The 13,543-nt window shown below is 41.3% G+C and overlaps 1 protein-coding gene across 2 annotated transcripts; it reads right to left on the minus strand.

Moving 5' to 3' along the window:
- Positions 1-97: 97 nt before the first annotated feature.
- On the minus strand, positions 98-10,579 carry ecrg4a (ECRG4 augurin precursor a). 2 transcript variants are annotated; one of them, XM_048239220.1, is made up of 4 exons: positions 10,220-10,579; positions 3,390-3,437; positions 2,379-2,542; positions 98-556 (listed from the first exon to the last, which is right to left on the minus strand). In XM_048239220.1, exons 1-4 carry the CDS (start codon positions 10,290-10,292, stop codon positions 407-409), a joined length of 435 nt encoding a protein of 144 aa, XP_048095177.1. In that variant the 5' UTR covers positions 10,293-10,579; the 3' UTR covers positions 98-406. The 2 variants fall into 2 exon arrangements, with proteins under 2 accessions (XP_048095177.1, XP_048095176.1); XM_048239219.1 differs by having other exon boundaries at positions 3,363-3,437; positions 10,220-10,578.
- Between the last annotated feature and the right edge of the window lie 2,964 nt (positions 10,580-13,543).

Consider the following 13,543-nt stretch of genomic DNA (forward strand, 5'->3'; position numbering starts at 1 on the left):
GCTGTTAAGCTCCTCACGTCCCTCACTGAAGTTTTCCCTCACATGCTCTTTATATACACACACACACACACACACACACACACAAGAGTTGCAAAAGTCCTCCCAAAGCACTTTACTTTATTCAAACCACTTTGAGGCTGTTAAAAAATGATGTACTTGTGATGCCTAAATGAACAGAAGACTAAAACTGCAGAGTTTTCCCACAGAAATGACTAACAATGTGTACCTGGAGGAGAGAGAGAGGGAGTACAAAGGATAAAGGCAAAGTGATACACTGGTGTTTGCCTGCTGTCTCTTACATCTGACATTGGGATGTAAGTTAATCTTCCCATGTCAGGAGAGCAAAGGGTGAGTCACAGTGAAGAAGGGGCCACTGTGTGTGTGTGTGTGTTCCAGGTCCGACAGGTTAGTAGTAGTCGTAATTGACGTTGGCCCCGTGTCTGTACCCGGTGGCATGGCGTGGACCCAGCGCGGCGTTCTCGTCATAGTGGTGCTGCCGACCCTGGTCATTGGCCTGCGCCTGGTCCTTCCAGTAGGCGAGATCAGCCTCCAGCCTCTGTGGAAATGGGAAGGGGAGAGAGAACACATCAAGAAATGTAAGTGGATTACAAATGCCTGCTTTGAGCTACTTGGAGCTGGTCGAGCATCAGTGCTTCTGAGCTGGGGTATAATATTTGATAAACTAAATATGCCCCAAGAAGTAAAACATAGACTACTCGTTTGTAAGTTGTAGCATAATATTTGATGGGAAAATGAATGTGCCCCTAAAAGTAAACCTTTAAAAAGTATATAAATAATTTATTTATGTAAATGTGCCTTAGATCCATAGCCTACTTGCAAATAGCAACACAGAACAGACATGGCATCTCTTATGGATAATGAATGATTGCTGATTGAAAGGAGTTGCACACACAGGTGTATCAGAGATTCAGACTTGTGCAAGGAATCTCTACCACCTGTGAAAAGATGTTTTCATTTTGTTTAGCATGGGGAAACCAATAGACTTTGGGGACTTTTAATGACATCTGTGTTAACTGTTTTGCAAAAGGGTGTGAGAACTGTGTAAACCAATGAGAATGTGTGAACACATTCGCAAGAGATGACTTCTGCTGTGCAAAGAAAGTGTTCATGAAGACCAAGTGGATCCCAGTTTCCTTACACAACACATTATTTTTCCAGATTGTTTTGACTTCACCAAGGAAAACTACAATTACAGCTTTGACATGGCCAGGTTAAGGGTCCAACTGAATGCTGAATGAAACCTATACAAGACACTGTGGGTTGATCTGAAGAGCGATTCCCACATGATATCATAACAAATTACTGCCATTGTATCTGGCCCACATGTCTGACCAGCAGTCAAAAGAAGATGTTTAGTTAATGTCATTATATCCCAGGCTTCATCCATCTTAGAAAACAGCAGTATACTGTATGTAATAAACTGTATGTATTTGTTAAAGTATTTATGACTAGCCTCCAGAAATAATTCATAACATACATCTTTCACCGGAAGCTAATTCTCATTCCCATTGCATGAATGGACACTAGAGTGTATGATGACAATGTTTGCCAGAACACAAGGATCCATGCATGTTTCAGTGATGAGTTTGGTTGTCCTCACACACACATGTATAGGCATGTGATGTGTATACATGTATATCTCATACTGTAGGTGTGTGTGTGTCTCCTCATCTCCATTTCTTTGCTAAAACCATATACATATTTGTATAGGAACACTTTGCTATTAAAACAAAATCATGACAGTGTGTTGTTTTGTCAGGGCCATTTTGTGAAAAACTCCAATATTAAGCCATTTGCCATTGATTTCACAGTTTGGTGAACATTTTACATTTTATCACTGTGGCCGTCGATCTATTAATATTTCATTACGTTCAGGAAACGAGTGTGTAATCTGGACTCGGAGATAGTGAATGACAAGAGAATGACTCTTCAAATAATATCTTGCAAATTCTATAAAATGAGAGGGTGGGCAAGGGATGCAATTTCAGAAGCGAAGCGCTCAAGTGACATTTTCCGAGAAATATCGCGTTGGTAGGTGTTGTTGCAGTGCCCTTATTGTCTAAATGATTGCAAGGTTGTGCAAACACTACATACAGATATGTTCTAGCTAAGATTTTCTTAAAATTACATTTGTGTTCATCCCTTGAATGACCAGCGTAAAAAAAAGATGTTATATGTCTGCTCTCCTGGGTCAGGCTTTAGTGACAGCAATCTGCATCGTATTATTCTGAGGCTCTTAACAATAGATTTGCCAACACGGCCGGTATCCAGGCAGTCATGCTAATAAAGCAACTTGAACTGAACGGAACTGAAATGAATCCAAATGGAGTGGAGTTGACAGAGAGGAAAGGGCGCACCGCTTCGTCATAGCCCATCTGCATGAACTGCTGGATCCACTGCTGCACATCGGGCCGGCTGCGGTCCCACAGGTTCCTCTTGGGCCTCTTGAGGGAGACCAAGAACTGCATGGCTTTGGAGGAGGACACTACCACGCTGGAGGAGGGCGCCTCACCGCCCACCACTGGAGTATGAGAGAGAGAGAGAGAGAATGTTCTGCTTTTATGAGACACCATAGCTCTTTAATTAAAAACATAGCAAACAAATATGCATGAAGCTCATAAAATCATGGCCAACAAGCTTGAGCAGTGTGTAAAGTACTTACTTAAAAGTGCATTCACATAACAGCAAAGCTGAACTGCAGCTTTGACTCCAATGTGCCACCTACCCATCTACCCACTAAGTAAGAATATTCCCTAGAAATCTATAAAAAGATCACAGAAGTGATATATTGCATGTCTTCTGTGAAGCCCTTCTACTCTTACGTAGCAGTGCATCACTGGGTAATGATTTCAAATGAATGGTTCTGGTGAAATGAATGGTTCTGGTTCTTTGTGCCTTTTATGACCACCACCACATATGCTTACAGACTGGACAGAAAGGGCCGTGTGAGCTCTCTCCACTGAGATGAATGGTGTGGGTCTGGCCATTTATCACTCTCTTTTTCTCTCCACACATATGAATAATGGCACTATGATTTCATAGCCAGCCTGTAATGATCCTCTTCATACTCTCACATGTCTCACATGTGTCCAAGCCGTGGCCTCGATATAATGATCTCCATAATGGCCTCGCTTACTCGATATTATATGCTCTGGTCACGCATATTGTCTCCATACCCAAGCCTTGCTGTAGTCCTTGCCCAAAATGTGTATGAATGGTGTGAGGCATGCACACCAACAGTGACGCATTCAGAGAAGCTCGAACCTCCCTCGTGAAGAGTGTGAAAAATGAGTCCCTTCATTGCAAATGTGTTGTGTGGTGCAGTGACGCTACTACATTACCCATGCTTGGGGACAGAGCTGAATCACCTTCTCTTTTCTTCAGGATTTTTTTCAGACCTCCTTCACCTGAGGTACCTGTGGAAAGTGGGGATTGAGACAGTGGGTTATTTGTCTGCATTCAGCTGCATGTTTACCAATCCCCATAAGGAGCAGTCAGAGACAGTGCTATGCGTCACATGTTCTACATTCCTAATCTCCACTCCCACTGTGGGCCTGTTGCAGCCTCTGTGCTTTCCCTACTAACTCTTGTGTGTTTTGGGAAGGATTTGCAGATCACATGCAGAAAATGTACCCAGATGCACACACACACACACACACACACACACACACACACACACACACACACACACACACACACACACACACGTTGCATTAATAGGGGGTGGGCAGGGGGGACTTCCCACAACCCTCAACTTTCAAAACAGTGGTGTTTGAGCAGTTTTTATTTCATTTTTTTATTTAAACCTTTATTTTACCAGGAAGGTCCCATTGAGACACAATGTCTCTTCTGTCAGGGAGTCCTGGTTTATGCTCACGGGAGAGAGAGCAGGCACAGGTCTTACATGATTGTTGGTTTCTGGTGGTAGCTTGCTAATCACTGAAGAAATAGTCTTAAAGTTATGGATATAATGAACATTCTGAAAATGAAAGGAACTGCAGTCGCACAGTGCAGGCTACTACAGCAAAGAAAAATATTCAAACAGCAATATGCACTTTTTAGCCTGGCCCCAAAATGCCACCGGCCCACCGGGAATTTGTGAATTCTCCCAACTCATTGATCAAGGCATTGAGGAGCAGGATAGCAGTGGAGGACTATCCTGTTGCTGTATCAGCAGATGAGAATGGCCTTAGTGTGCCACTGACGTGACTGGCCAGGCTCATAGTTTGGTGAAGGAGAATGCTTAATCGGTGCCAGCTAGTTGAGCACAGTAATTATATGCTTTTGTGAGAAAGCACACTATTTATGAAAGCAAACATTTCCCTGTCAGATCTTTACAAAATGTGACCGTTGTGTAAATCACCATAAATACCAAACACACCTGGCTCTCACTCAAGCACACCAGTGTGTGTGATCATGGCAGTTGCAGAACCACAGTCTGCACGCACTGTCGGCTAATGCACTGGAAATCTGGTCGGATAGGCCTAAATCTCTTTTTTTTTAACACTTCCCTTGTGAGTTAAATGTTTTCATGCAGATGTCTGGATAATAGGTGAGGTAACAGATGTTTTAGGCATAGTGTAGGCCCTACTCTCTGATGGAAAGTGTGCAGAAATTGTGCATTCACTTAACGGATATTACATCATTTTCATGAGGGTGACACCCCCAAACCCCCACTGAGTTTTAGGCTTTTAGGCTTAAGCCCTGAATGTTTTTTTTTTTTGGGGGGGTATCTCTGAACATGCTGCCAGGCCTGTCAAGCGCACACACACACACACACATACACACATACACACACACACACACACACACACACATGGACACACAAACACGGACACACAAACACACACACACAGTATTTGATTCAGTAATGCAGCAGAATCTAGGTACAGCCTGCGATGCCGTGCCGGTGATGACTGAGGCAAGTCAGCCGCCAAAGAGCTGTGAGAGAAGCAGCCTCAAGCTTATCTGAGCACATGCTTATTTGAGGAAAGCCACGGAGCACAGTGGGGGTTGGTATCCATACAGGGATTGCATCAGAAACTGGCCTTAGCCACACACACACACACACACACACACACACACGGACACCGAACACGAACACACACACACACACACACACACACACACACGGACACACGGACACCCGAACACACACACACACACACATACACACACACACACACACACACGCGCACGCACACACATGGACACACATGGAAGGGAAGGAGCAGTAAGTCATTTAGGCTATGTTGCTGTTCAGGAAATAGTAGAAAGAAGAAATAGTTTTGTGAACATGCATAGATTTTCATATGAAGAAGGCTTTGAAACAAAAACATGGTCTTATCGAAAGACTAGAATTCAGCCATCTTAGGAAGCACAAACAATTGCAGCGAGCATTGGAAGCTACAGAGTGTAAATATTTCCTTATAATGTCAAGGTCTCCCCTGTCCCTGTCTTTCTCTCTCTCCCTCTGTTTCCCTCGCTCTCTCTTTTTACTCGCTTTTCTCACGGTTCAGATCTTGGACCACTTATCAACATGTTGGGACCAGTGGTGAAATGTAACGAAGTACAAATACTTCGTTACTGTACTTAAGTAAATTTTCCACGTATTTGTACTTTACTTAAGTAGAATTTATAGTGCATACTTTTGACTCACTTTTGACGACGTTACATTTTACAGCAATTATCTGTAGGCCTACTTTTACTCCGCTACATTTCTACAACACCATCGTTCTTTTTTACGATACATTTTATTTATTATATTCATTTAATTTATTTATTTATTTATTTTCTCTCTGACAAAAACACTTTTGTTTTACCAGGGGGCGGGGTTGCTAGGCTATAAGATTCTGGAGCGCTACGTGCCCAGCTTCTAAATCTTTGAAACATAAGCTTCTAGTCTAGACCAGGCAAAGCGTGAGCTTGTAGCCATCTGCATTCGTTAGGCCAACAGGGCCTCCTCTCCGATGAGATTGCTATCCGCGGATCAGCGAAGTTACAGACGCCCATGCTTCTCACACGTCTGATCATTTGCGGCACAAATGAATGGTAGACTATTATAGAACCGCTGGCCGAAAAAATCGTAGCATTTTCCAGATTAGGAAATATTTCTTAATTGTGTGTGATCAAATAAAGGGGGTAGAAATGTGAGCGCTCATTCAATGTCTATGTGCGTCTGCGCAAGTGAAACTGAACCTAATCATAAAGACACCTTTCTCAGCAACTTTTCTGTTCAATCAGCAGAATTGGCATACGATCCACCCGACGTTTCCCTTGTCTACCCCATTAAACTTCAGGCTCTCGTGTTTTGCTGAATGATATTTTACTCAGCAGATCACCAGAATTACAGTCTCTAGAATTGTAGGTCAGAATGTAAACTGGGCCAGAGATGGTAAGCACAATTGCATTAGCTTAAAACTATCTAGTCGAGTATAACCTAAAACTAATTAAAATGCCACAGCCCATACTCATTTTTCTTTTAGATATAGATATTAAGAGAATAAATCATTATGCAAATACTTTTACTTTTAATACTTAAAGTACATTTAAAAGTAGGTACTTTTTACTTTTACTTAAGTAGGTTTGTCATTGTGGTACTTTTACTTTTACTAAAGTAAATATTTCTCTGTGTATTTGTACTTTTACTTAAGTACTGAGATTCAGTATTTCCTCCACCACTGGTTGGGACAGGCAAAATAAGAGTGAAAAGTTTATCAAAAATGTTTTTTACTTATGGGTATAACAGGAGCATTCACCAGAAGATGGGTCATGGGCCAAACACTCTGAGAGAATTTAGAATTGCTAGAATTTCTCAGCACAAGATTGAAAATAATGTATTTCTTTCTTTCGCAACCTTCAAGCCCCCAAAAGGTATTACATGATAAACCATCATATTGCCAGGATATTGCCACGTAGGTGTACTTCAGAAAACCTTACAGTAGTCACTTCAAACAAACCAGCACTGTGTCACAAAATGGAACTCTAATATCTATTACGCAAGGAAAAAGCCACACACTCTGTGCAGTAACATCACTAAGCTCATCTCAGATGAAAGTAAAGACAGCAGATGCGTATGCTGTGGTCAGAGGAGTCCATGATTTAGCTGGAGTTGGAACATCGAGGAAACATGAAGTTGCCAAAGACCAATGGACTATTATATCAGCTAAAGGTACAAAACCCAAGACCTGTTATGGAATGGGGTGCATTGCAAATGGATTCACACATGTGTGAAGATACAATTGAAGGTTCCACATATTGTCTATATGTCACCTTGTGTTGTCCTAATAGTCTGATCCTGTCCCACTGTCTTGTCATGTGTCTGTTTTTCTATCACTATGTTTTGTCTTTTGTTTCTGTCCCACACTAGATCTATGTATGTTACCCTTGCACTTTTTACAAATATCGTCTTGCTAAAATATGGTAGGACAAGTATTAATGAGCTGTATTAATAAAGTTGTAAAGGGGGATAAAAAATAAAATTAAAAATATATGGCAATGGCGGCAACCTGTGACATGTCGGAATCCAACAAATCACCGACGTGGTGCGTTTGTGAAATGTACATATTTGATGTGTGTGCTATTTAGGGCCCGAGCACCGAGAGGTCATGTTAGGCATGAAAATTACACATGTGAATATCATCACAATAATGATATCCAATATTTAGCAAAATTTCAGATCAACCAATATAGGCATTACCAATTTCTGGCACATTTTCCTGCTTGGCCAGGTGGTGGTGCTATGCCAGGCAGGCCCATAGGGTCTCTGGATATCAGCATAATTATAATATCTATTAACCTGAGAAGTTTCAGACCATTCATTCAAAGCATAGAGCATTTCTGGCATATTTCCTGTTTGGCCAGATGGTGGCACTATGCTAGGGATGTGAATTATATGTGTGAATATCATCACAATAATGATATCCAATATTTTATAAAGTTTCAGATCAATCACTTAAGGCATTGTCCATTTTTGGCACATTTCCTACTTGGCCAGGTGGTGGCGCTATGCCAGGCAGGCCCATTGGGTGTCTGAATATCATCATAATCATTATATCTATTAACCTGAGAAGTTTCAGACCATTCATTCAATGCACTGTGACTTTATGACACATTTCCTGTTTATATGGTGAGATATTAAAATCATGACATATTACAACATATCAAAAATCCCTTCGCAATTTAACATCAGCAACATCTTGGCATCATATTTGCCAAATTTCACATGAATCTGACAAACTGTCCAGGAGGAGTATATTAAAATTGATCATGTGACATCAGTGTAATTGCCATTCTTTCTGTTGCCAGGTGGTGGCGCTATGCCAAATATCCATAAAGGGCATGTGAATATCATCACTCCCGTGGTATTCAAAGACCTGTGGAATTTAAAACATTTCAAGCCATGCATGGTGAATTAAGACACATTTATAGTTTATGTGGAAGGGTATTAAAATTCATAGTTTCGCCATTTCGTCAAATTACAACATATCAAAAAAAGCTTCACAATTTAGAATCAGAAGCATATTGGCATCATGTATACCAACTTTCACATGAATCGGATCAACTTTCTAGGAGAAGTATGTTAAAATAGATCATGTCCACAATGCACAAAATCCCAATTACCTCACTTCCTGTAGGCGTGGCTAATGGCATGTTAATACAAAAGTTGATTGTTTTTGGGAGTTACATACACCCACCAAATTTGGTGTGTGTATCTAAAACTATATGCCAACCACAAGTCACAGTGACATAAGTGGGCGCTATGGAGTTCCTGGGCCAAGCCCAGTGCCAAGGCTTTTCCCCTGTGTATTCATGGTACCTCTTGATGTGTGTGCCAAATTGCATGCGTTTTCACCGATGGGAAGAACCTCTTTTGGTATCACAATTCATGACATTTTAGTCCGCACAAAATCCCAAATACCTCACTTCCTGTTGGGCGTGGCTAATGCATTGTACATAGTTGTTCATCTTGGGGAGATACACACACCTACCAAATTTGATGCATCTAGCTGAAAGTATGTGCCAACCACTGCCTCAATCACCTAAGGGGGCGCTACTGAGTCCCTGGGCCATGCCCGGGGCCAAGCTCTTGTACCTAACTGCTTTGCGTGACACCTGATGTGTGTGTCAAATTTCAAGACTTTTCGACCATGTTAACCACCTCAAAATATATGCCAACCACAGGATCAGTCACCTAAGGGGGCGCATTTTGAATGTTAACCACTTCAAAAAAGGAAAGCAAAAAAGTAGAATAACAATAATAATAGCCCTTACAAAAACAATAGGGCCTTGCGCCCTTTGAGTGCTCGGGCCCTAAAAAGGTTCCACATATTGGAATTTTTAGTTTTTAGACACATGCTGCCATGAAGGCAACATCTCTTCCTCATGTCATCAAAAGACAATGCTAGGCCTCATCCTGCACTGCACTGTCAACAGTATGACTTCATAGACACTCTGTGTGTGTGTGTGTGTGTGTGTGTGTGTGTGTGTGTGTGTGTGTGTGTGTGTGCACTTGACAGGCCTGGCAGCATGTTCAGATTTGTCTCCTATTAAAAAAAAGCATGAGGAAGGGGAGTATCAGACAATGGCCACTACAGCTGCAGTCCTTAACATCTAGCAAGAATTCCAATTCCAAAACTGCAGCAATCTGCATCCTCAGTTGCTATTAGTAAGCTTTTGCAACAATTAGTAAGTGCAATTACAAGGAAAAGGTGATACACAATGTAAGCATGCCTCTTACCCTACTTTTTGAGTGTGCTGGAAGTATCAAATCCTATATTTGCTTATATTTACAAAACAGTTAATTAAAATTATGGAAATCTTCTTGTGCTCTGCTTGTATCCTTGCATTTCTGACAGACATATAAAGGCTCATCATCAAATAACAGATTTTTATTTTTATTGCACTTAACAAAGTATGCCAACTTTTTAGCATTCAAGCCGTAACTTTTTTTTGTCTTATACAAGAATGAAAGAATACACAAGAATGTGCACGGCATCGTAGGAAAAAAATGCCACTGGAAAAAAGTTTCCCTTATCAGGCCCCTTCTGCTTATTCTGATAGTTTTATAGCCACTGCAAGCTTTCACGGATGATTTCCATTTCTTTTTAGCCTACTTCCAATCATCTGCATATGAGCGATAGAGTGAACAAGGGACAAGAGAGAAAAAAGGAGAAAGAGAGCTCAAAGAGGAGGTTACCTGTGAACTCCAGTGTGGCCATCAAAGTTGTGATTGCTAGCAGTCGCAGACAAAAGCGGAGAGACGCCATCATTATCCTCTCTTTCCTACTTTCCCTTCTCTCACTCACTCTCTCTCTCTTTCACTCCCTGCACTCTTTTGCCTCCGATACAGGACAGTATGTGCAGCTTGACAGAAAGAAAGAGCTGAAGGGTAGAGGGGGAAATGAGGAGGAGGGGGAAGGAATGGGGGGATGGAAAGAGCCCTGGAGGAGAAGAGAACTCATACACTCCCTGTGGAAACTTGTCTGGATGCTGCTGCTACTGCTGGAAGAACAGTAAACTTGGAGCCAGCCTACATACAGCAAGCTGACGAGGCAAAGGCTGTTTTTCTTTTCTTTTCTTTCCCTTCACTCTCTCTCCTGGTCTCCCAGCTTGCCTCCTGAGCCAGCGTTCATCTGCGGTTTGAATAGTTTTCCACGTCTGAGCGCAGACGACTTGCCAAAATGACACTGATTTTCCATGGATTTTTTTTTTTTCCTGAGGGATGAATTCTGTTTGAGGTAGTTTCTTTTTGTGTGTGACTAAAAATGGACAAACCACAGACATCTGCCTTGTTGAGCTGCTTATGAGGCCAACATTGTGAAGTTATGTGATCTTACATTCTGTGTAAATATGTGTTCTTACAACAACATGCTTTTCTTGGCTTTAACTAACATTGTTTCTAAGCACGGTCAATCAGCTGAACGAGGAGATCCAGGTTGTTTGAACAGCCTTCACCTTTGTGCAGTGATTTGACCTGGCATTGATTTTGACACAATGGTAGGTCACATAGAATGTCTTCAGGAACTGAAGAACTGAATAACAAAGCTTAGGTGCGGACAGAAATGGGCAATTCCACGCAAAACTCACATAACGCCAACTAAATACCATGGCATTGTGTTGGCGTTATGGATGTGACAGTTTTGCGTGGAATTACCCAAATGCTACTTTGCTGTCTGCTTTGTTTGGGAGCATTCTAGGTGATGCATTAGGAATTAAGCTTTAGTCTCCAAGTAAAAAAAGAAAGTTACATTATAGACACTGAAGAGAGCTTTCTCCCAAGTGCACCTACCATCCACCCCCTCAAAACACAGGAGAAAACTGTGTACACATGACCAGTAAACCAATAGCCTGAGTGTCATTCTCATCAGGATCAGGCAGCAGCAGCAGCAGCAGCACAGCTAGCTCATCTTTCATCTTTCATCCCATAGCTATTACCATTTTAATTAATGACCATCCTTAGCGGTGGAACCATTTGACCTCAGACTTTTTAAAAGGTGAATATAGTCAAGAATTCTTACAATTAAATAAAAACATGTCCATCTCTACAGTACAAAGAGATAACAATAATAGAGTTACTATTTATGAGCATTAGTAGAGCAGGGGTGTACATAACTGAAAGAATCCCATTTCAGTAATGGTTACATTTCACTTCCTCTCCTCATTTCCTTTCCTTAAGTTTTATCTCCTCCTGCTCAGGAAATGAGAAGGAAGAAGCCAAGACAATTATCAGCTTCTGTATGAAATCCATCAAACCCTTTAGTCCGATGCAGTACTTCATGTGGAGGGATTATCACGTGATTACTTATCACTTATCTGGAGAAATCTTTATCTTTAACTAAGACTAATTAATAGCTTTTGGCTGACTTTAATACTTAATGCCAAACAGTGTTTTATATAGTCTGTGCTCTGTGTTTTATGGAAGTTGCATAAATCCACGTCGTTCTATTAAATGTCGTTTCATAATTAAATAGCCTTCCAATAGGCTGAAGCTTAGCTTTGCTACCAACTTCCCCACGCATGCATTGAATAAAAGCTCATACCACGACTTAATTCTATGCCTCTATGTTTGATGACACCAAACAAGTATTTCCTACTAATTGCAGAAATGTTTGTTTTCTTTTTCTGTCCTTGATCAATTGCGCAGCAAATTATCAGACGATGGCCCGGGAATAATTTCACTCTGCAGACCATTGTCCACATTGCGGACTGTGGCCCATAGTTTGATGCTGCCATATTAAGGCCTTTTTACGGTGTGTTTTAGCCGGGTTTTTGCGTGGAAGGCTCCGTTCATCAGGCAGTAGTAATACAGTACGTTTAGTTCACGTTCGCTCAAAATATGAACGAGTTCATGAACTTTCGTTCAATGAACGCGTTCAGGCACAACACTGGGAAGGGGGGTAGCTGAAAGCTGACATCTGCCCTCATAGACGTAACTGAATACTGATGAATAATGAATCCAAGGTCCACTTGTGGCGCCGCAGTGAGTTCGTGGGCTACCATTGCATTGTGGGGAATGGAGTATTGGTGCGTGCAAAACAGCAGCCGGCGGCTGTGGCCTGCGGGCCGGTTCTAATACTAATCAAATATCATTCCGGGGGCCGTAGATAATTCATTCTTGACTTTGACATGTCTGGCCTATAGCAATGGTTCTTAACTGATCTGGCTTTGGGACCCACAATTTCCCATGTTCTTTTAGTCGCGACACATATATATTTTTTAGCTTTCAAGCCAACGGATATGGTGAACTACATGGTAAGACACGCAAAGTGCCTGTAGGCCTACTTGTTTGGAACATGATGTTTGGCATTGTATTTGTGAAGTCTTCAACTCCTGATGTCACCTTTCAAAGTACTCGACAGGTTTGCTTTTGACAGGGCTACTAAGTTTCCATGTAACATTTTTGTTTTAATGGTTTCATGCTCTCATGTGCCAGCAATTCACTGCACACCACACAGGGGTTTCAGTCCCATTTTGTCCTCAATTTAAGTGAATCTAAACATTGTCTATGTCCATGGCAATGACTGATATAGTCTTAAAGGTCCATTAGATCTGATAAAGTAGCACTTAAAATGGCATTTTTTATTTTTAACCCACAAGCACCGCGAACCATCCAGAACTGTTCCACAACCCACATTTGGGCCCCGAGACTCCCGACCCACCAGTTAAGAAACACTGGCCTATATGTATATATATGACTCTGTAAATTATGCAATTGGTCAATATTACAAAAGGTTTTAGCTTCAGTTTTTACGCAAAAATCCGTGGAGTAATACAAATGAAAAAGGAAAAACACAACAGGTGGATATTCGGATATTCCCCATTTAACCTGTGATTGCAATCCACTATATCCTTGATTGATCCTTAAATCCTTGAACATCTCTTGAAAGGTTACATTTAGACAACAGTAATAACATATGAATCAGTTGATGGACAGGCAAAAGAAATCATGGCATCCTGACAAGCTATTAGTCAATGAGCAGCTTTATTGATTTATTTTGTAATCAACTATCAAGTCTAAATA

Source organism: Alosa alosa, chromosome 3 (assembly GCF_017589495.1).
Source record: "Alosa alosa isolate M-15738 ecotype Scorff River chromosome 3, AALO_Geno_1.1, whole genome shotgun sequence".
Lineage (NCBI taxonomy): Eukaryota > Metazoa > Chordata > Actinopteri > Clupeiformes > Clupeidae > Alosa > Alosa alosa.

Excerpts from the sequence above, each read along its gene's own strand:
- ecrg4a (XM_048239219.1), bottom strand. The coding sequence starts at position 10,292 with ATGATGGCGTCTCTCCGCTTTTGTCTGCGACTGCTAGCAATCACAACT. Across the intron at positions 3,438-10,219 it reads GGCCACACTGGAGTTCACAG|GTACCTCAGGTGAAGGAGGT; the intron begins GTAACCTCCTCT and ends CACTTTCCACAG. Across the intron at positions 2,543-3,362 it reads AGCTCTGTCCCCAAGCATGG|TGGTGGGCGGTGAGGCGCCC; the intron begins GTAATGTAGTAG and ends CTCATACTCCAG.